General features: G+C 32.6%; 1 protein-coding gene across 1 annotated transcript in view; it reads right to left on the bottom strand.

Moving 5' to 3' along the window:
* The window catches only part of Paip1 (Poly(A) binding protein interacting protein 1), an 85,487-nt gene extending 62,108 nt beyond the window's left edge, over positions 1-23,379 (bottom strand). Inside the window, exons 1-2 of the mRNA XM_085818828.1 lie at positions 23,100-23,379; positions 15,809-15,984 (exon numbers count right to left, since the gene is read on the bottom strand). Of these exons, the coding sequence (XP_085674954.1) occupies positions 15,809-15,984; positions 23,100-23,274 (351 nt within the window). The 5' untranslated portion in view covers positions 23,275-23,379. The remainder of the gene's footprint in view (positions 1-15,808; positions 15,985-23,099) is intronic.
* Positions 23,380-25,313: the final 1,934 nt, after the last annotated feature.

The raw sequence follows: 25,313 nt of genomic DNA, 5'->3' as shown, positions 1-25,313 counted from the left end.
TAAGAAAACCGCTTATGCCAAATTTTGCATAAAGTATCTTCTCGTGTATTTTTTATTTAAATTGTGAAATTTTCTCTTTGAAAATATAAAAAATCATGAACGGAGCAAAATTAATTCATGAGAAATAACTTTGAAATGCAATAATTCCATCGTAATATGAAATAGTGGAGAAAAGTGCAATACAGTTTATTTATTCACAAATAATTCCCTCATATGCGTAATTTATGTACTGTTGATTGAGAAATATAGGTTAGTAAATTAAACCAGTTATTTCAATACTTTTTCTTTATCAATATTTTTACAGGCTCTTCAATAGAGCGGTAAAGGTGGCTGAACACTTGTAGCTCGCTTGGGTTTGAATTCCGGCTAAATAGTTGGATTCATGGTTTTTGTGTAACATAAATGCAAGCCAGCTTCTCTTAGAAAATCCTCTGCGAAGGCATAACTCCCCTTATACAGGTAATTGTTGTGTGCTTTGATGTAATTCAGTAAGCGAACAAAATTAATCCAATCAAACACGAAGAACGGGTTGATTACATGTGGAGTTTTCCACCAGGAACGTAAATGCGAGCAATTTTTTCTTAAAAAGGTTTACACGAAAGCACCCATCCCCTTAAGCAGATAGCGCTCGAGTGCTTTTCCGTAATCCAATCCTAATTTTCCTACATTTAATAGTAAGTTGACATACACCTTGTTACAGACAAAATAACAACCTTTTTTTTTAAGATATTTTTTTTATTAACTTGTCTGAATTCCCTTTATCTCTTGAGGAGTATAAGAATTTCAGCAAATAAAACTGGCCGAAATTTTATACAACGTAACTGACGTTTTGATTCAATTTAGAAGTAACGTGAGCTTTACTGATGTTTAATACTTTTTAGCAGAGCTCATCCTAAAAGAGGGTCTAAAGATAAATTGATTTTATTTAATCTACAATCAATGAAAATCATTGAAAGCAATCACTGAATGAATGAAAATCGCAAAAACTATTATGCATACAATTGTCTCTTATTTATCTCCTGATAAATCAGACAAAATTGCCTACATAATAGAAGCATTTTGAAAGAGTTAACAGTTCTTAAGGGATTTATGCACTCCACAAAAAAATATCAAAATAAAATCTTATTATTCATAAATATGAAAAGGAAGTAAACGATAAAAGCGGTTTTACCTATTTTCTAGAAGGGCATTAAATCTAAAATATTTATCTATTCTTATTTGCTATGATTAAAAAACATTAAATATGGTAAGCTTAAAGAGCGTGCAAAATCGCTGACGTTTTAATCATAGCAAAAGTCAGTACTAAAAAAATTAGCATTAAAATTATGAGACAGTTTGAGAGAGAGATGGCCTCTATTTGATTTTCAAGTATATTGGCGAGAGACGAAACCTGCGGTTTTTGCCAAAATGTAGCCAAACTGTCAAGAAGAGGGCTACTCTGAGCAGCGACAATGGACCACCCAGAGATCTACAGATAGGTGATTCTCTAAAATAGGGAGGGCATGGATGGTACAACAGTTGTACCAATGCCGGCGTCAGAGAAAGTCATTCTTCTGGTACAACTGCTGTACCAGCCGGCTTCAGAAAGTTAAACACTGATTATTCCTCCCTTCCTTTCCACTAAGCCATCTTTATTAAGCAAAATTACTATTTTAAAAAATATACTTAATTTTTATTATTTTTCATCAATGGTGAACAAACTAGTAAAAAATTTTAAAGTTTCATTTAAATATTTTCCAAAATTTTGTTATAAACTAAGCTTTTTCCTACAAATATGAACAGAAAATAAGACAATTGAAAGCAAAATACCAAGTTTTAGGTTAAAAAACTATAAATTCACTGAAGGCATATTCAAGACAAATGGGTATCATGATATGAGATGCATTTTCATATAATGTCCAATCATAGTTGATCTTCAACGTGGATATTTCGGAAGCCTACTGGTATGCTGATGAGGTCCTTTGAATAACAAATCTGTCATCTGTGAATGCCTGCTCCCATATTCCAACAAGATGGTATTCACCCTCATACTATCAACATTTTAATGACTTGCCTTTGAAACCATGAACACTCTGCTGCATCTCCAAACCTATTCCCAATATAATAGAATGTTCCTGAGATGCTGTAGGTTGCTCTGTCAAGACTCTGCCACTGCCAAAATATTTGCAAGAACAAACAAGATAAGCTACAGCAGGACTATATTAGTCACCTTATGAATTCCTACAGTTACATGTGGAAATACACATTAAAAATAATGACAGTCTGATGTCCTACTGACACTTATTTTTTCAAGTTGCACAATAAGTCAAATCATTTTTTTAAATCATTTATATACTGAGATTTATTTTTTAAGTTGCACAAGAAATATTAATCATATTACTTTTATTTTTTAATTTATTGTTCTTGGTGACTACTTACTTTTTCCAATCTTTTGAGAATGTGTGCACGCGCACACACGTGCACATATATATATATATGAACATGATAAATTTATGATTTTATGGACATGACTTTTTTTAAACTGTATGTGTGCATCAGTGCATATACATATAGTATATCTATGTGCATTTATACGTAATTTATACGCACTTAGCAATATTGATGGCATAGCACATAGATAGCACAGAACATACTAAAATGTCAGCAAGTATTTTGATGGCGCAAAATGCGAAATGTTGATCCATAATGAACTGAAAATTCTCAGCCAAGGCAGATTAAATCTTAATTTTTATATCAGCAAACATGTTGCAGTCATAAATAATTGGCACATAACTTGCATCTATTTCAAAATGCTTACATTTTGATAGCTTTGTAGTAATAAGAGATCAACACGCAGCAATCCAGCTAGGCAGAAGTGTAGAAAGCAAGTCGTTTGTATTCAGGATGAAATCTTAATTCAGATGTGTTAGTTTCAGTTTTCAATGCATTTGTTTGAAAACTATAAAATAATTATTAGTTGTTTGAGTATTAGTTCCATTTACATCACCAGCGTTATGCAAGAGTCATATGAAATAGATTAATCTTGAAATGATACAGTGTAGAAAGAAATTCCTATTTTTAGAATAGAGAGGGAAAATAAACAAATTAACATTAAGCATTAAGGGGCTATTGCTAATTTAAATTGTAATTTATATTTACATGTTTTTATCTTGCATTATAAAATATGAAATAAAATAAGGTACTATTCGGTTTTGAGGGCCATAAAAAAAATCGCTAAACTATTGTTGATGCCAATGCTGCCAAAAATAATTGCGGTAACCCTAATAATTACGGGAAGTATAATAGTAAATAACTATTTAAGATTGATGTTTTAATTTAGATGAAAAGTTAATTTCATATAATACTTTTTTATTATTATAATTTATATGAAAAAGGCTAAACATGACTGAATGGAAGCATAAGAGTAAATAACTATTTCAGATCATTATTATAATTTATATAAAAATTGCTAAACATAACTGAATGGATGCCTGCATCGCTATTTCGCTACCGACTTATCCCTAAAACATAATTTCATCTCGTTGGTTGTTCAAGCATAATTTTCTATAATGAATGATGCCTTTTCTTTGAAAATATTCTCGATAAAGTGCAGAATCGCTCACTTATTTGTTCGCCGCTTTTTACAAGGATAAAAACAATTGGATTTTTGTCAATTTTCTTTTACTTTTTTTAAGTGAAAATAGGTCGATGTGTACATAGATAAAGTCAAGGGTGTGCGCAGTGCCATTTTTGTGCAATTCTAGCATTTTTTTTTAAAGTGAAAATGGGTCGATGTGCACATGGATACCGAATATGAGCAATTCTTAAGAACGCGTCAAGCAGTGGGGGATTTCTGCACTTTACCCAAAATTCTATTGCCGAGTTTTCATCATGGGCAATTCCCAAATTGTTAATCCATAGGATATCAAAAAAGGATTTTAAAATTAAATTAGTATTTCAATGGCGTCTTAAGAAATATAGAACTATATAAACTTACGCATTTGAAATCAGCGCGTACACTAGATTTGGGGCACTGTTAAATGGGCGCGTTTGCTAGATTTGGCGCTTTTGCGCGTACATTTTCGCTGCAATTTTTTTACGGCCCTCGATACTGAATAGTACCCAAAATAATTAAACTTAATAATAGATCTTAAAATTCATAAATTTTAACTAAATCTAAAATAATAATAATAAAAAATAAACAAAATTATCATTAAGCATTAAGGGGCTGTTGCTAATTTAAATTGTAATTCATATTTGCAATTTTTATCTTGCATTATAAAATATGAAACAAAATAATTAAACGTAATTGGAATCTATTGGTAACAGATCTTTAAATTCATAAATTTTAACTAAACGCATCCCCGCTCCAAAAGATATGCTTTGCTGTCACTCTTTCCATCAATCTCTCTTCACTGCGACATCTGCAGCCCAGTCGCTGCTCAGGATTATCAAAATGACCTTCTGGCTATAAACAGGATTGAAAAGTATGCATTGATTTTTTCTCATTTTGCTGTTGTTGGGTAAACCATGTCTCTCGCTTCACCACTTTCTTACAAATACAGTACAAAGTCTGTAATCCGGACGTCCATTATCCGGAATGATCTATAATCCGGACCTCAAAGCCACAAACTTTTTTTTGTATGCTTTACGCATGCGTCTTTAGCACAAAAAACGAAGCAACTTAAACAACTTACATTGAAGGAAATGTTTAATAAAGTAAACAAATAAATATTAAGCTTTTTTTTTTTTTGTAAATTTTGATATCCTTTAGATCATACTTGCTCTTTACATAAATTACGGTTTCATAGTTTTAATTGTATAATTTCTGCATGCCATCTTACCAGATTTAAATTGATGATCTATAATCCGGAATCGCAGAAGTCCCGACGAGTCTAGATTACGAACTTTGTACTGTACTGAAATTGTGAGGTATGTTTAGCACCCCTTAGTATTGTACCAATTTTAAGCAAAAATGTATTTCTGGATAAATGTTACTTTGCAAAATAAAAATGACGTTTTAACCATAAAGCCAGATGTGATTTGCACACCACTCGTCATGTAAGCAATAGTCTTCTCAGCCATGACTCAAACGTGATTCGGGTTTCATCTTCTTCCCCAAAACCAAAATATCATATATACAGAGAGAGAGAGAGAGTATAAAGGAAATGATCTCCTTATTTGGATTCTAAATTTCACTTTGAATTTCCTACGAGATTATTTCCTTTATATTCTCTACAATGTTATTAAATTAAATATTACCTTTGAAGCAATGGTGCAGGATTTTATTTTTTAGTCCTTTTGAATAAATTCTGAAATTCACTAATTTTAAAATTTTTACTTCTTGTTTTGACTTATATTATGCACACACACACACACACATATATATGAACATGATCAAATTTATTTACTTAAAATCAACTAATTGTAACAAAAAAACTACATAACTTTCTCTCCTCGTTTGAGGTTGGATTGGACTTCTGAATTTAGACTCTGCCACTGTTGGTGATAAATAAAATGAAAAATAAACAGTGACTATGAAGCCACTATGACATAAAAAGGTGTAATACACCACATCTGTAATCTTATACTTCGTAATTGTGTTGTGCTTCCAAAATAAATACAGCACAAAGTCCGAAATCCAGACTCGTCGGGACTTTGGCTATTCTGGATTTTTCCAGATATTAGATCATCAGTTTAACCTTTTAAAGACGGGATGGCCATTATAATGGTCATACAGTCCTCTATTTGAAAAGACGGGATTGTCCACTTTAGTGGCCATGTCTTTTTCCCCCATTTTCCAGACTGAAAAGTGGAGTGAAATGTCAAATTTGACGTCCCTGGGGTTTTAACCACTTATCTCTTTCAAAGGTCTTCCTTTTGCGACATAGATGCACCCCTCTGAGAATCCATTAAACTACCCGCAAGAATCTTTGTTGCAAATAGGAGGTGATTTCTTAAAGGGGGGAAGGCATTCGATTCAAGATTCCCCGTCCTTTGGTAGCTTTTACTGCTACCAAAGTCCCAGCCTCAAAAGGTTAAATCTAGTAAGATGGCATGTGTAGAAATTATAAAATTAAAAATATGAAATTGTGATTTATGAAATAATGAAGTATTTATGATCTAAAGGGTATCAAAATTTACAAAAAAAAGGCCTCATATTTATTTGTTTACTTTATTAAACATTTCTTTCAATGTAAGATGTTTAAATTGCTTCATTTTTTGTGCTAATACTTTCTCTTTAATTCTGTAGACATACATAATCTTGAAGTCCTGTAACTGCTGTTTTGAGAATTCTGATTAACTTGTAAATCAAAATTTTCTCATTTTCAGTAATTTCTCTGTCATTTTCTTCACTATCGGTAGCGGTAATTTCTGGATCTAGAACCATACTACGGATTTCACCATTCATTAATTGATTGATGATTGAGAAGCTTTGTCATCACATTGAAAAACTTTTATATCATCTTCATTTATTACCACTTCTTCAAATTTATTTGCAAAATTTTACCTTTGTTTTCGATATCCAAAAAACTTTAAAATTAGTGGCTATCATCATCAAATTTAGCTATCCTTTGCTATACATATTTGGCTATGCATCATGACCTTGGCGACTAACAAGTTGTTTCGTTAAATTTTATCTTGCTTCTATTGCGCACTGAGACTATTAAGTCTGTATTATATTAGTTTAGTTATTTATTGTACTTTATGTCTATTTCTTGCACATGCTTAAGGCTTATCAGAGTTCTGAATAAATAAATTCCTACATTTACTTAAGATTGAGAGTTGGCGCTTAAGATTACTTTTCTTATACATTTAAGTATTGAGATTATTGAGGGCAAGCACTAGGTATCTTACTGCCTGATAGTCTCTGTGGGTCCTAAATTCTGTGACTTGGTGCGGCCATACAAGGTGGCGATGGTTCTGTGTTTATGTGAATAACAAATCAGTTATTCTTAATTCAAATAGTCTTAAATATAATCTTTGGGTCTATGATTATCATCACCAAAATCTATATTTAGCATATGGAAAGAAATTTTTGGTAAATTTTTCCTCGTCAACATTTTTTATCGCATTTAACTTAAATCTGTAATCATTGCCAAGCTTAATGTCAACATAAAAGGTTACCATACTCCATTATTATTCAACTACTAACATATAAGCAAATGTTTAGACATTTGCTTATATGTTACACGAGGCTACATGAGTCATTAATCAAGTTGTCATATTTTGACAAACATGCTGTGATGAAAGGAAAGTATAATAATGATTTACCGGGTTAGATCAATGATGTATTTATATGGAATGTTTCGTTTTGAGATGTGTGCCAGGCAGATACACAGCAACAGAGCGAAATTACTGATAGTACAAATTTATGCTAAAATGATTGTTTCTTCAATAACAAGGTATTTTATTTTAGTGTCGAAGTGAAATTAAGAATGCTTTATTATGCATGGAGGGGGAATTAAATGTGCATGCTTAATGCCTAGAAAAACGATGGCTTTGAGGTCCGGATTTTAGATCATTCTGGATAATAGACGTCCGGATTTCAGACTTTGTACTGTATTTTAAAGTTACTCAAGTCATTACTATGGGAGGAAGTTCCATGTTATATAGTTCAACACAACATTAAATTATCAGCAATATTTTTCTTGTTTTCATAACTGCTCATTTTATACGATTTTAAATACATCATGCATAATAGAGCTCAGCAAGTAAAGCATATTGAGTTCACACTTTGTTTTGCATGTTAGTTTTTCTTTCTTTGCTTCCTTTTTTAAAATATTTTCAATTTCTTTTGACTTTTATAATTCAAGAAATAGCAAATGTAATACACTGTAAGGTTGTAAATCTGGAACTGAAAAATTAGACCAGTTATAAGTTAAATAGGTTACATTTTTCACATATACAAACTATTTGCAAATATTTTAAAATTTTCAAAAAATTAAGAAAATCATTTCCATGTTATTTTAAAGTATAATTTTAAAGTATATATAAAGATTTTGTTCATTTAAAAGTGAAATATTAAGGATTTGTTTAAAAACAACAATTAAAAGCAAAATAGTGAATAATGTGTAAGATACATGCTGAAAAAGCAAATTTTATCTAAATTAACACATTTGATTACCCTTTTTTTTAATTGAATAAAAGATTAGAAATATTATAAAATGAAAAACATAATGGTGTGCACAAAGAATTTATAATTTTATTTAGTTCACTGAAGTTATACAATGAAAATAATTTGAGAAATTAAATCTAACTGTTTGACACCTCATTAGAATTTTATATTTTCGAGAGCTTTAAGCATTCTTTTCCTTCAGATTCTTGCCATACCACAAACATTTGTTTTCAATTTATATTATTTATTACATAGATCATTAACTGAAATATAATTTATTATATAAATTACATAAATGCACCAACTGCAAACATATAAACAATGATCCTTTCATAACAATTTGCTTCCTCTATCGTATTTAGTATAATTTTCGTGTTTATTAGCCCTTTCTTACACTTATCCTTTCCTATTTATATTCTAAAATTATGTATACATTTTGTTTGAAAGTTTGGATAATTAGTAGAATTTTATTCCAGATATGGCTCTCTTTGATGTATTATAATGAATATAAGAAAACATGCTCCTACATTTCATTTACAGAAACATCTTTACCACGCTTGTACACGTCTTTGAGTACTTTTGAGATCATGGCAATCACTAGTCTTATTTTACATAACAGATCAACCTGTTGTAAGCATTCATTATTTTCTTGAAAAGGACATAAATCTATTTCAGGACAATACTGTTCTGATGTACGGCACTTTAATATTTTTGTCTGTGCTCTAATAGCTTGTACCATAGGTTTTTGAACAAGAAATATCAATATCATCAGTGCAAATTAAATTTTCAATTTCTATACAAAGAAAAAAAAAAAAGTTTGTGAAACTCGGATTGCTTTAACCAAATCGATTAGTTTCCAATATAATATGTTCAAGAATTTCCCCCATTACAAATAATCCTTAAAAGTTCTCTCTAGTAAAATTTGTTATATCCTTATTAACACTACTACCAGATATATATTTATGCACTTTCAATTGATATCATATTTTTCTTTCCATTCAAAATTACTTAAAAATAATTGATCACTGTCAATATTGTCATTGTTAGACGATACTGCAATAATACAATGTTTTGCAGGTCTTACTTCTTCACCACTGTTCGAATTAAAACCCTCTATTTTATACAGTTTTTTATTGTTGCTTTTACCCAGAAAAAGCACCTTTCATTAACTGTGCTGTGGTGCACTAGTGTTCTGTTTTTATGCATAAAAGCCTACCATGCATACCTGTGCTTTGGTGGTAATGGTTACGAAAATTCCCTGTACATATGCACTTATGATGCAATTTGGTTAACACTAGAATTACGGTGATCTTCGTATACCTAGAATTACGGCGGGTGTCATTTTGACCCCTTGATAAGATATCTGCATATTTCATATGATATAATGTAGTAGTGAAATAGAAATTAAAATAATGCAAATTATGAAAACTACAGTTTATTTGAAAGAATATAGAGACTTTGCTGGTATGTAGTCAAATAATGAACAAGCATTTAAATATTTCCATCGGAAAATGTAATTTAAAAACAATTTTTTTTTTTTTCATTTTCGATAGCTTACATTTCAAAAACACAAAAAACAAAATGTATAAATATGCAAATTTTTCCAAAAAAGTGGTTTTTAATCCAAATATTAAAGTATTTTAAAACAAACTTTTTGCTATAAAGAGTACACGGAAATAGAAATATATGGAAATACTTTATTTACAGATAATATATTAGTTTGTGCTGCAATTAACACACAGCTTATCTTTTGGATTTTTTGTGTACAATATCCACATACATATTTATTACAGTTGTCGCAAATATTAGAAGTTTTGTTACCTTTGCATTTCCTTACTTGACTTTTTCTTCCCTTTTTTATTCTATTGAATCTTGTCCATGCACAAAGCCACTTGAAGAGAGAACAAATTTGTTTTTACTAGATATATATTTTTATATTAATTCTTCTGCCAAATGCAATAGAAAATCACTTCTGCTGATATTTTCTTTTGTAACTTCCTTATACACTGAAGAAGCCTTATACTTTTGTTTCAGAATCCACACATTTACGCCTGCTAAGTCCAAAATATTGTAGAATAGATGTACTGGCCAATGGCATGATGGTGCTTTTATGGAGTACTTACTTTCTTGCCATTTGATCCAAAACATCTACCCTGAATTTTGTAGAATTGTAAAACTGTATTACATCAGGAACCTTCTTTTCATTAGATTCAAATTCAACTGATGAATGGAGTGTATGTAACAAAATTACGTTTTTGTTTCTTTTACCTTGATATGATGTAAGTGTTATATAGTCGTGTTTTATCACAACTGAAGAAAAAAGTTTGTTTCTTACATTTTTGAAACTATAGGGAATTTCTCTTTTTGCACGATTTACTGTTCCAACATGACTTGATTCTTTTGGTTTTAGGGATTTCAAAAATTTTACTAATGGAAAGAAACTGTCTGTTGTTATATTTCAGCCAGTATTTTTGTAAGGATCAACTAACAATTTACTACGCTCTCTTCTAAACTTTTATCACTTGGTCTCATTTCATCTTTTCCTAAATATGGAAATCCGTTTAATAAGTATTTTGTCCTAACGTCTACTGCTAGCCAAAATTTTATTCTGAATTTATCAGGCTTGTTAGGCATATACTGCAAAAAATGCTGTCTTGTTTTTGTAGGGAGTAACTGTTCATCAATCGTAATGTTTTCATTTGGTTTGTAGCAAAGCCTACAGTTTTCTATAAAAGTATTCCATACCTCGGATATTAGTGCAAATTAATCACACTGCAAATGTGAAGACCTTGTTAGTTTATTATCAAAATGAAGAAATTTCATAATTTCCAAAAACCTATCTCTACTCATAGTTTCATGAAAAAACTTTAGTCCTTAAGTCTTGGACCACAAACTAAGAATTGGTAAGCCCTTGGTAGCTAATGCCCCCCCCTTTACGTACAACAACGCTATGAATGCTTCCAGTTCTGCTAATAAAATAGTGAAAGAGTCATTATGAAGTTTACGCTTAGCTTCAGCATCAGTACACTCCTTTATGAATTGTAAAATTTTTTCATTTACACTGGTTATTAAATTAAGAAAAAATCACAAAAATAGCGATAACTCCCTCAAAAATAAGCCAAACCGTGTAAAATTTGAATATGTTGCCAAGTAAGAGTAGCTGAATAAAACTGAGATATGCAAATTAGTGGAATATGTCATCTGAAAGGAACATAAAAGTCAATGTTTGAGAGCAAGCCCACATATTTGACTGTGACAGTGACATCAGAAATCTGAGATAGCCAATTCGTAACAATGACCTCCAGGCATCATTTGCCTGCAGAACTGTGATGGAGAGCCATTGGGAGACTAGAGGCAGGACAAAGTCAAACAGAAGTGGCCAGATGGCTAAATGCGAGTCCTTCCGTGGTTCATAGACTTTGGAGGCAATTTCAAACCACAGATTCGGCATCTAGGAGGTTCAGCCAAGGACAGCCAACTGCTATGACGAGCGCGGATGACCGATATTTGACATTATGTGCACGCAGGAATAGAACGGCAACTCCGACTCTTCTTAGATCCTACCTTCCTGTAGCCATCGGAAGGTTCGTGTCAACATCAACTATGTGTAGAAGGCTTCACAAAGGTGGTCTGTATGCGAGGCGATCAGCCATTTGTGTGCCGCTCACGTCACGCCATAGGAGGAACCGTTTTCAGTGGGCATGACAACATGTCCACTGGATGCCTGATCAATGGAGGGCGGTTCTCTTTACAAACGAGTCCAGGTTTAGTCTAGAAAGCGATAGTAGGCGTTATTTGATATGGAGAGAATCTAGAACCCATTATCATCCGTCAAACATCCGTGAAAGAGATGCATATGGAAGGGTCTGTGTTTGGGGTGGCATTTCTTTGGTTGGACGCACAGACCTCCATCTCTTTCCAAGGGGAACCGTGAATGCTCAGATTTATACAGATGACATCCTTGATGTTTATGTTCGCCCATATGCCATAGCAATAGGTGATGCTTTCTTGTTACAAGACGACAACGCAACGCCACACAGGACTTGCATCGTAGACGATTACCTTCAACAGGAAACAATTATGCGCATGGAGTGCCCAGCTCGATCCCGAACTTGAATCCTATCGAGCACGTTTGGGATGCTTTAAGGAGAAGTCTAGCTGCTCTCAATCCGCCCCAGACCCTTGTTGTGCTTTCAACTGCTTTGCAAGAGCAATGGATCTCACTTCCTATCCTTTCACGATTTCTTCATGCGTTAGTCTTTATCTACGTGCCATTAGTATGTCACTATAATAAATTCATGTAAGTAGAATAAAATTTCCCACTAAAACTTGTTATGAATAATAAACAAAATATCTATGAAAAATCCTCAAATGTTCAGCTCGTAATATTCTCTCTTCTCTGTTTTCTTTCCACAAAGAAAAGTATTGCACATATTTCAAATCATGTGACTGGCATATGTGAAACCATGCAGACCTACTATATTTTTTCCTTTGTTTGTATTTTGTTTAGCAGGTGCAAATAAAAATAGTTTACAGAAGTAACAATGTTCAGATAATACAATGGAATGTATTCGCATTTCTTTTCTCTTAAAGGGGTCAAAATGACACCTGCCATATTTCTAGGTATAATCATTTGTTAGGGCTAAAATAAAAATATGATTTTTTTTTTTTTTTTGAAATCTTTACTATTTCGTAAATCACAATGAAGAAAAGATCAAGATATTTGCGAAAAAAAAGAAGAGCCGTCAGAGATAAAAGTTTGCTAGGTGTCAAAATGACCCCTTCCGTAATTCTAGAGCTAACAAATTTCAGCTTGAGACTAGGGGGGGGGGGGAGAATGAAAATAAAGTACAATATTGTTGCTGAAAAATTTGTTGGGCTTTTGAATGGGTGGTAGCATTACTTACCTCATCAGTTAATTCCACCAAATTTCATGAAAATTTATGGATCATAAGGTCTTGCAATTACAATTTATTTACCAATCCCAGCTCCAACATTTTTGGTGCCTAAGATGATCAATATATTTGATGCGACATCAAAATTAAGTATTTTGTTAATTCAATGCAAAAACACTTTTGCTTAGTTGTTGCTTGCAAGAACAACTTGGATAGGTCTCTCAAATAATCAGTACACAAGGCAGCTGCTTATGCTTGGAACCAGCTATGCAGTTTACTTTCAAATCTAATTTATTAAAACTGAGGAAAAAGTCTATTCCCTTTCTCTTCAAAGTCTACACTGCTCCCACTACAAAAATTTTTATGGCATACACAAAGAGATATTAAAAATGCCATTTTAACGTGAGAATTTTAAATAGATACAAAAAAAAACTACACAATTAATGCCTTTAAGCAATTTTTGAATAAAAATTTGTAATTCGAAATATTTTTAATTAAGGCTAAATTCATGAAGTTCCTATATCTATAACGTGACAAATTTGACCTATTTTAAATGCATGATTATTTCACTATGATGTTGATACTTGTGAACCTTTTAGTTTCTGTAAAAAAGGTAGATAAAGGAAACAAAACCAACATAAGAAACAAAGCGTTTGGTACTATTCGGTTTCGAGGGCCGTAAAAAATCACCAAACTATTGTTGATGCCAATGTTGCCAAAAATAATTGCGGTAATCTTAATAATTGTGGCAAGAAAGGAAGTATAATAGTAAATAACTATCTAAGATTGATGTTTTAATTTAGATGAAAGGTTAATTTCGTATAATACTTTATTGTTACAATTTATATGAAAAAGGGCTAAACAATACTGAATGGAAGCGTAAGAGTAAACAACTATTTCAGATCATTATTATAATTTATATAAAAATTGCTAAACATAACTGAATGGATGCCTGCATCGCTATTTCGCTACCGACTTAACCGACTTATTGTTAAAGCATAATTTCATCTCGTTGATTGTTCAAACGTAATAATGAATGATGCCTTTTCTTTGAAAATATTCTCGGTAAAGTGCAGAATTGCTCACTTATTTGTTTGCCGCTTTTTACAAGGGTAAAAACAATTGGTTTTTGTCAATTTTCTTTTACTTTTTAAGTGAAAATAGGTTGATGTGTACATAGATAAAGGGTGTGCGCAGTGCCATTTTTGTGCAAATCTAGGATTTTTAAGTGAAAGTAGGTCAATGAGCACATGGATACCGAGTATGTGCAATTCTTAAAAACGCGTCAAGCAGTGGGTGATTCCGCACCTTACCCAAAATTCTTTTGCCGACTTTTCATCATGGGCATTTCCCAAATTGTTAAATCCATAGGATATCAAAAAAAAAAAAAAAAAAAAAAAAAAAAAAAGATTTAAAATCAAAATGATTTAAAAATTAAACTAGTATTACAATGGCGTCTTAAGAAATACAGATCTATATAAACTTATGCAATCTGAAATCAACGCGTACGCTAGATTTGGCGCTCTGTTAAATGGGTGCGTTTGCTAGATTTGGCATTTTTGCTCATACATTTTCGCTGCAATTTTTTTACGGCCCTCAAAACGGAATAGTACCAAGCCCTTAAATTTTCAAATCTGTCTATCACTAAACAATAATCCTCACTTTCAACACTTACTATACTGCATTCACATATAACACATACTAAAAACTGACACTAATAAAATAGGCAATTCTAGTAATACAGGAACAGAAATGAAACAAAATTTACAGAGTATAAAAAGATTACACTTAATTCTTGCATAATTTATGCAATTAATATGACTTCAAATGGATTTTTCATTTTCTATGCCCTGGACCCGCCTAAATGCTTTAGCTACAATTAACACTGAAATAAAGCTGTATATAATATACCTCAAAAAAAAAAAAAGGAATTTTCACTGTCAACAGAATACATAAAAATGATCACAAAATGCAACCACACAACAAGGATGAAAATCTTTGGAGATGCAAAATCAAAATTACAGTAAGGCAAAAAAGCATTTGGAAATTGGTTTGGCAGTCTTTGGCTGCCATTTTTGTAAACACACATTTTTTTTTGGCAGACCTGTCTGTTAAATAATGCATGAAGCGGTAATAAAACATGCAAAACAACTGTTGATAGAAAAAAATTATGTCATCCAAGGTATAAAACAAGGATGGTTTTCAGTTGATCAATTTTGAATTGTTAAAGCTAATTTTCTATCACAGCGCTTGTTGTAAAAGTCTATGTTATTTATGAAAATGCTATGTTATGTGATTAAAAGTAATTAAAACAACTAAATACAGGTGTTTATAATTTAATTAGAAGCTGAAATTAAGTGAAACCGAATATCGATTTTAACTTTTAACCAACATTTATTTAGTTACTAAAAATGTTTTGCAATTCACAAATAGTAATATTCTTAACCACCTGCGCTACGACTAAACTTCACGGTTGCGGTGCCGTGCGCTACAATATAACAAGAGGTAAAATGTCTTATTTACGCCGCTCCGCGTCTGCCAGCGCAATCCAGAGCTGTAACTCGAGAAATAAACAATCTCGTTGTTAGGCAACGTGTGCACATTATTTTCATTTTTGCTACAAATGCCTATCGACGTGGTGTTCACGTTGCTCGCGGTTTGAAACAAAAGCATCTCGGCATGCGTGGCACGTCTTTTTAGTGTAAGTGGTTAATTGTAGGAAAGCAGTAAAACAAACATTTACAGTCTTCACAAACTAACAAAGCTTACACACTTATTTTATTTCATAAATATTCAGATTAAGGCACTGATATACCTCAGCTGGCGGAACTCTGGGTTCAGGCCTAAAATTTCTGGGTACAAATACTTCTGCATAAGGAGACAACTTTGAAAATGAGACAGGTTTCCTTTCACTAGAATTTGAATCTGGAGTTACACTGTGATTTTGAGGACGTGCATGATCTCCAGATGGTGAAGCCATATAAGAAAAATCTAAAAATTGGAGATAAAAACAATTTAAAGAAATACGTTCATACAATTTAACTGTTTCAAACTTATGGCACACAGTAATTTAAAGCACATAATTTCATCACTACGTAATGAACACAAGAAAAAATTATTCAGAGAAAAATTTATAGATACAATATAAAAAAGGGCAGGGAAAAGTGGACAAAGCACAATAGCTTCATCTACAGATTTACCGCATTCACTACTGTTTTAGCACATCTATCACAGGACATACTGCATCCCTCCTACAGAACCAGCTCAGCAAGGAATCTGCCACACAGTGTACTCACCTTTTTCCTACTGAGCAGCCTTTCCATATTGTATTCTGACATGCATTCAAGTCTTCGTCTTACATTCTGCATTCCTTTACATACAATTCTAATTATTTTATTTTGAAATACCAATTGATATTATGGTACTGCCTTGGTGAGCATCAATACTTTGTTGTTCATAGGTACTTATTTTATTTGTTTTATACAGGATCCTGTAGGATGCATATATAAATATTTAATTTCATTAGTTTTGGCATATTTCTGTTATGTCATATGCCATGAGCTGCATCATAATTTTTGAGATTTTTTGTCTTAATTGCTTCACACTCAGGATATATCTGATATCTTTTGGTGAGACTGACTGCCTGGTTTTGCAATAATTTACTTTTGTGATTTGACAGCTAAATACATAATGCTTGGGGTCGCCCCTTCCCCACATATATCTATTTCGCTTAAGATTTTGAGAAAAACAGTATGTGGAAAAAGAACATTATAAATAGATTAAGAAATTATATGAACTGTGGTCATACAAAGGGCTCTTATACATTTTATTCACTCTTCTTCCTTCTTGTGCTTAATTCCATTCATACTGTGTTGTGACTTATCTCACTTGCCTGTCAGTAACATCAGAACAAGCCCACGAAATTCATTCTTCAGATTTTCATCCACAGAAAAAGTTGAAACAGTTTGCTCACTGCTCTGTAGGTTGTTTGTATCATGTGTACAGTTTAATTCTGTTATTTTTAGCAGTAGGCACATTCTTATTTTTCTCTATTTCTTGAAAACCAGTACCGATTTTTGCATCAGAGTTGTTGTTCTTTACAAGCAGAAGTATACTGATTTAGAATCGAGTTTGCATATGTAGTATTATGAGACATACACTTAGTGAGCGATGTTATCATAAAGTGAAAGTGGGAGGAGGTCATGATATGCCACCCCAGACCAACTAATCCAAAAATATTAACAGATCGTGACCGTCAAAGCTTGAAACGTGTGGTGAAGTCAAGTAGGAAGGCGTCACTACAGATGGTGGCACAGGAGTTTTGATCGCCTTCCAGTGATGTTGCAAGTGATTGTACTGTTCGCTGGGAGATCATCGCACATGGTTTCCATGGCCATGCAGCAGTTCACAAGCCGCTTATCACAGCCCGCAATGCGTGCCATCATTTACAGTGGTGCAAGGAATGCCGCCATTGGACTCTTGAGCAATGGAAATCTGTCCTATGGAGTGATGAATCGTGCTACCAACTGTGGCGCTCTGATGGACGTGTTGGGGTGTGGCATATGCCAAGAGAAAGACGTTTACAAGAGTGTATCATACTCACAGTGAAATTTGGCGGAAGTGGCATCATGGCATGGTCTTGGTCCTCTTGTCTTAGTGCTGGGAAAAATGAATGCTGATGCATACCAAACAGTTCAGGACAATCATGCACTACCAACATTGTAGGCACAATTCGGTATTGGTCCACATCTGTTTCAGCAACACAATGCTCCATGTCGTACTGCAAATGTTATAAACACGTGGCGTGCAAAAACTTGAATGGCCAATCCAATGTCCTGACATCAGCCCTATTGATATGTTTGGGACGAGTTGGAGCGCCACTTGAGAACCAGGCCATGTCACCCAAAAAATACTAGAGAGTTGTTCGTCGCTTTGTAACAGGAATGGAGCAAGATTCCCATCGAAAGTTGGTGGAAAGTCTTCCTCAAAGGGTTGCAGACGTAAATGCGGCAAAAGGTGGTCCCACACGATACTGATGGACTGCTGAAACCGAATTAGCATACTGGTTAGGGGTGTCCGGTGACGAATGGCCACATCGTGTAGCTTTTGGCCTACCTTTGAGAACATTCTGGGACAAGCCAGTAAGAATTTGTTCTAAAATGTTCTCCATTCATCAATGACATATTGGCAAATGGGCGATTTTGTGCCAAGGCAACCCTGCTTTACCTTGCCACTTTCTGGCAACACTAAACCTGCCTTCTGGGGAAGCTATCTTACCGCGGCTGGCTAACAATATGAAACAAATGCAGATAGAATAGTTGTTTGCAAAAAAATAGCAGCAAAAATACAATTATAAAAAATTTTAAATGAATTTAAAAATAGATTAAATAACCAAGTATGAATTTTTAGCTAAAAGGAACATTAGCTAAAAAGCTATTAATTTCATTTTAGCATTTTGCATCGGTTGACTATAAACGGCAAATCACTTCTGAAATTTTTCCCACCAAATATTATCGCCCTGTATTATATTTGAAGAAATTAAATAATGAAGAATCTGCATAAACGTTTGTATGTTTCTTGCATTGTGATAAAACAAGGGTATCCAGAGCCATCAAATTCTGAATAACGTACAGCTTCACCCGAATAAGGGCATCTGGAAGCCCAAATTTTAAATTTGTTTTATTATCTATTTCATAGTTTGTAAAGCATTTACGAGTTTTGATTAAGAAACTCAATAATTTCAAAGCGAGCAATGGCAACACTATGGGGCACTGTCACTACTGTACAACTGTACGGGGGAAAAAAATTTTATCTCCAGTGTGAGAGCCTGTCTATCAGAAAAGATATACTCATTTTAAAATTATTTTGCAATATTGCTGTTGAACAGAATTTTATGGTTTAAGTGCAAAGAACATGATATTTAACAAAGGTAACACTCCAAATGTTAAAAAAAAAAAAAAAAAAAAAAAAAAAAAAAAAAGCATCTTTGGGCATAATGTAAAATCTGAAAGCTTTTTTTTTTTTTTTTTTTTTTTTTTTTTTTAATTTTTGAAATTTTACTTGTTAGTTTGAGCAGTTAATTCTATTGCCGTTTGAATGTTCTTATGTTACGTGTTTGAATGTTCGCATGCTTGGTACAACTATTTTTTTAAGGTGGCTGTAAATTCTACAAGTATTTAGGAAAAGAAGGTTTTGAACATTTATTTGTGAAACAAAGTATCAATTTTGTTGATAGTCTGGCTGTCATATAAATACGATAGAGATTATGTGGCGGCATGTTAAAGAAACGTTGCCAGCTTATAATCAGAAATGCAATTTGGAGTTTTATTTGGTGGTTTATATATTTTTCCATTGTTGTTCTGAAACAGAAGATGCTTTTAACAAATTTGTAATAAATTGTTTTGATGATGTTTGAAATTGGTATTTCTGCTGTTCGAAGAAGCATTTATTTATGGCTAATGCATTTTGTTTTATTCTTGTTTTTATTTAGTAGAATGTTATGTTCATTGTTTTTTTAGTATGAATTTCTATCGTTATTGTTGCTTTTTTTGAAATATTTGAAAATTTTAGTTATTTTAGTTTATTAGTGCGCAATTACCAAAATGTCGCCAAACTGCCCGTTACCATATTCCAAAGATTAGCCCACTTTTGTTCCATAAAAGTTCTAGCATAAGCATAATTCGGCTAGCAGATTGTTGGGAAAAAAATGTTAAGTTAAAAAAAACGGCTGATCTTTAGAATATGGTAACTGGTAGTTTGGCGACATTTTGGAGGCGATAAAGGTTACTACCTGGGACTTTGATAATAATGTGAGCAGTACTCAGTTCTGATTACGCATTATTTTGTGTGAGGGAAATGAGAGATCATGGGATATGTCATGTGATATTAATGGACGAATTACGGTTCTTTAATCGGAAAAGGGGGGAATTTGGAAAAATATCTGTGGCTGTATATTATTTTGTATTAAGCTTCATTGTGTGTTGCGTGAAGTAGGGTTGAATAATTTTGGGATTGTATGGCGCTGTCTAAAGTGAATTCTAGATGTGATAAAGAGAATTTTGCTTTTTATTTAGCAGAGGAAGTGTGGAGGAAAAATTCGGAGAAAAAATCGTTTAATAATTTTATTGAATCCATAATAAAAGTGTATCCACCATGTAAGCAAGATTCTGAAAAAGATTAGGTAAGTTAGTATTTTTAATTATTTGAGGTTATTATTTTTATGCATTGTTCTAAATGTAAGGTGGAAGTAAAGTAATTTGGTATTATTGGGAAAATTGTTATTAGCAATGATTTAAAGTAATTAGGATTGTAAGCTAATTTTTATTAATTTAATGTATGTGCTTATTTATATTTTAAGTAGTGTTTTACAATTTAATTATATTTTAATTTAATGATCGTGATTTTGAGAGTTATATGTTTGTAGTATTTTGGAATACGTTTGAGTAGAAGTAAATGTGCATGGAAAGAATTTCAGTATTTGGAACCATTTTTAATGTTTTGTTATAGATTCGTTGGTGACGTTTATAATAGATAATTTAGAGGTAAAAGTTTTTGGATATTTTATTTATTTTATACGTGCAAATGTTCATCTTTGGAAAGGGTATATACTTTTTCGCGATCAGGTAATTTCATATATATCCCTTTTACCGAATTTAAAGATTCACAAAATTATCATGCATTTTCGTGAAATTTTTCTAATTTATGAGAAAAAAGCAGTGTACATGGATATAGTGAAGAGTGTGCGCAATGCCATTTTTGTGTAATTCTGGGATTTTTTTTAAGTAATTCTGGGATGTTTTTTTAAGTAAGTCGACGTGTACATGGTTTATGTGTATGTGTCATGATTAAGCAGTTTTGTTTGATAAAATTTCTAGCATAAGTGTAATTCGGCTAGTAGATTGTTGGAAGAAGTGTTCAGTAGATAAAAAGAAAAGAAACATGTCTTTACCTCGTGAAGACAAAATGGCAGCAGGGAAAAAATAGAGGGTTGCTGTAGGAGAGTTGGTCACCAAATTTTCGCCAAGTTACCATAATCTAAAGATCAACCAAAAAAACATGCCTTTACTTCGTGAAAACAAAATGGCGTCCAAAACAAAACTAGCAGGTTGCTGTAGCAGGGTTGGTCACCAAAAAATCACCAAGTTACCATAATCCAAAGATTAACCCAAAAATCTTTGAAAATACTGAAGCTGTATGAAACAGAAGTATGAGAGACTGCGACACTGTTTACCATTTAAATAAATTGTAGAATTCACTTACTGAATTACTTTACTGTTTTAATAACGGTAGAATTCACTTCACACTACATAAACAACTTAGTTCCGCCTTCACAACGTTGTTTATGCAGTGTGTTCTTGATTTTTACCATCGTTTCTCAAAAGAAAAAAAAAAAAAAGAAAAAAAAAAAAAAAAGCTTTTTTTTTAAATATTTGTTCTTTGTTTACCTTACTTTTGGTCTCACTCAGCAAAAAGACACTGAAGGTTTAAAAACTGACTTGTTGTGGATGCTATGCCGAGTCAATATACGGGATAATTTAATAATTTAAATGATAATTCCAGAATGAATTAAGCACGATTTGATTTGCAATAGTGAAAGAAGATGTTACTTTGTTGTTGCGAAGCTTAGTTTCTCTAGATTGGCAACAAATCCACTATTCTGCTAAGTGTTCAAACGTAAACAAATATGGTTGCTACGATCAATCATTTTTAAAAAACAAAATTGTGCCAAATTGGCGTTTTTCAAAAATCGCCAAGCAGTGGGCTAAGGCACATTTCCACATTGTGGGCTAAGGTCATATTTTCCAACACCACCGAATGTTTACTTTAATGGACATAACAGTACAATTGAAAATGTGGTAAAATTCTAGGAGAGCCCCCACCCTGGACGACAAACAGGGAAAGCGCACACAGCTTCACGTGTTTCTCAAAATCGCCAATTTGAAAACAACAAGTCAAAGAATTGCACAAACTCAATATCCATGTACACATTGACCTATTTTCACTTGAAAAAAATCAACAGAGAATTGCACAAACTTGGCATTGCACACTACCTTGACTTTGTCCGCATATGCATAGATACGTGCCATAACCAAAATCATTCTTACCAAGTGTGTGGGCTCTGCTAGGATTCAACCAAAAATGTTTACCTCTCAAATGATCATTCCACGATGTCTCAATGCATTTGTGCAACCCATCGCATGTCGACAACCAAGTGTATGCTTAAGTTTTACTCTTAGTACAGGATTTAGGCTGTTTAATTACTTCAACACATGTAAGCTCAAATACATAAATACCTTAAATGCACACAAAAATGCTATTACTTCAACACATGTAAGCTCAAATACATAAATACCTTAAATGCACACAAAAATGCTATTTTGCAAAAGGTAGCCCTTTCCCAGCTGTATACAGCAAAATACCTTTCAATACGCATCATCACCATACTTCTCAGACTAATGCAATTTAAGATAGCAACTTGTTTGAAGAAGTTAAAAGTTATTTAGGACATAATTTAGAAATTCACAACAGCTTTAAAATATTTTTTTTAATAACGTCTCTGTTTAAAGTCAATGCTGAAATATATATACAGTGTGGTCTAATCTCTGCGCCTCATTTACAATATGGGAAAAGTGCAGAATCATAGTCACTCCAAAATAATAAACACAAGTATAAAAGTTCTGAAATGCAGTGCAAACGACTTTGCTAAGGCAAGCAAATTAATGAAGCTTTTGTACCAATGGGTAGGTAATGAAATTGACAAGACTAACTCACAGACACTTGCGGCCATAAACTTCCAGTTTCCGAAAATAATATGCACTGTTTACATTATGAGCAGTTAACAAATAATGCAACAGAGTTCAGAATTTTACAATTAACACCCATTAATAAATTAGTTCAACATATTTCATATATTCGCAAACATTAAACATACTTCACGGAATAACTAAAATGCATTAAGATTACAAGTTAGTTCCTTTATTTAAATACAGTTTAAATAGAACACTAAGCCTACTGAAACAATCAAATAGCGCATACACTTTTTATTATCTCAACAATAATAGAATGTTCACTTTAATGGAAGCAACAGTACAAATGAAAATGTTTACCTCTCGAAGGATCATGCCATGATGTCTCGGCGAATAATCCATTTGGATTGCTGCCTTCTGTTGGTACAAAATCTTGGCTTGCATACGTGTTATATGCTAAAGGCCGCCGAAGTGCTCCAGTATCAGTAGGTCGCCCTCGTCCATAGCCAACAGGCGTACCTTCATTTTGCTCCATTTGCAAGGAATTTGTAAAATTACTAAACCTGAACTAACGATACAAATTCTAGAATCTTTACGTCTAACAGAGTCTGCATTTAACAATTGTGTTGCCAATTGTCAACGTAGGAAACTATATAACGTAATCACTTCGCTTCACATCTAATCGGAAATTTTGAATATATTAGAGATAAAATTAATTAGCCAGAAAAAGTAATTTAATAATCGTAATAGGTTAATATTTGATATATTTCTGATCTTCGTGAAAAGAATATTTGTTCACATTGTTAATCTATTGATCGAAATATGTCAATTAATGGCTAATCTTAGACAAATGATAGATAATTTTCAGTTGCACTGTGCGCCAGAATTCAAAATAAAAAACAGTATGTATTTTAGAATAATTACGAAAATAAAAGACTTGTTAATTAACATATTTGTCAAGCATCAAAGCCGTGGATTCCAACGATAAGTTAAATCTTGCATATACACTAGAATATTTTCTAGACATTAAAACTTTTCTATTCTATATAGCAGCGTTTCTCAAAGTGTGGGTCGCAGAAAAATTCAGCTGGGTCGTGGCAAAAATTGTAAAAACACAAAAATCTATAAAATTTTGTTCTATATTTAATATTTTTCGAAACTTTATCAAGTACTAAAAGGTATAACCCTTTACCACTATTTCCTACCGGATCGTTTAAATTCGGATGCTCTGATTGGCTGATTTCGATTCGTCATTCAGTGCCTTCTCCGGTATGCGTAATGGCAGACCGCACATTGAGTTGAACAGTGTTAAACGAATGTCGCATACTGCGCATGCCCAGAAAACAATTTGGCGTAATTACTATGTTGGTGCGATTTGAAAAGAAGATAAATATGGTAGATGTACCGCCATCTGATTGTAAACAAATCTGGCGTTTAAATCTTCGTAGAGTATAATGTAAATGTAAATTAATTACTGTGTTAAAATACTATTTTTTGCTGTATTGCTCAAACAACTAGAAAACTGAAATTATTGCGAAGTAATGTGAAGCAGTGTTTGCATTCAAAATGTAAAATATAATACCTATGAAATTCTGCACATTCCTTTGGAACTGTACAAATTTTCGTTCAGAAAAAGACTTAAATTTAGGATATATTAGTTGAAAATTTATTTATTATACTTTTAAGCAATAAAAACAATTCAGGATTTACCATACGTTCCATTCGTACATACATAAAGAAACACTGAGGGATATAACAAGTGCTTCCAAATAACACTGAAGAAGTTTTACAATTCCTTAATTCCAGTTATTAAATTCTTTGAAATGATAACATAAAAGCGCGAATATACGCTAACAAACTAAGCGAGATACTCCAGTTTACAATTACTGAATTATAACATGTAAACAAATTACATTTAAATAACGAATTATTACGAACATATGTTAACAAATATTAAATGCACTATTATTGACAAATTACAATGAAATATATATTAGAAAAATAAGCAAGTGCAATCGGTATGGACGTTAAAATAACTAATAAGCAAAGTTCCACAACATTACAATTGTAAACATCACTCGAACACACTCGACAGCCATGGTGATCACGAATAAGCTAGCGTGGGGTTGCTTAGTCGCCAATATTTCTCCCCGCGCCAAAGGTACACCATCAAGCATGCGCACTAAGCGAAATTTGCTTAACATTGTTCAACTCAATGTGCGGTCTGCCATTACGCCTCCGGTATATGCTCCGTCAACTCACGCATATCAAAAGAAGGTTATGTTTAATTCATTCCTCTTAAAAAATTGTCTGAGAAAAGCTAAGAGGATTTTTGTGTAGAAAATTTAGACATGAAATAAGTCAAATGAGATCAAATCAGTTGTTAAATGAACAATTAATCATATAATACTGGTTATTAACAATTTTGTATGCCTGTTTATTTTTTTATGAAAATACTTGGCATTTTCAGGACACAAAAAATATTTCGAAGAAGTTTGAAAAATTAGTACAAACACATTAATAAATTAAATTGCTATTAATAATGGGATGGAATTTAAGACAGAATTAGAAATA

The sequence above is a fragment of the Stegodyphus dumicola genome, chromosome 6, assembly GCF_044657685.1.
Source record: "Stegodyphus dumicola isolate Sdum_Otavi_A_Nest chromosome 6, ASM4465768v1".
Classification (NCBI taxonomy): Eukaryota; Metazoa; Arthropoda; class Arachnida; order Araneae; family Eresidae; genus Stegodyphus; species Stegodyphus dumicola.
This window is presented reverse-complemented; position numbering and strand designations above follow the sequence as displayed.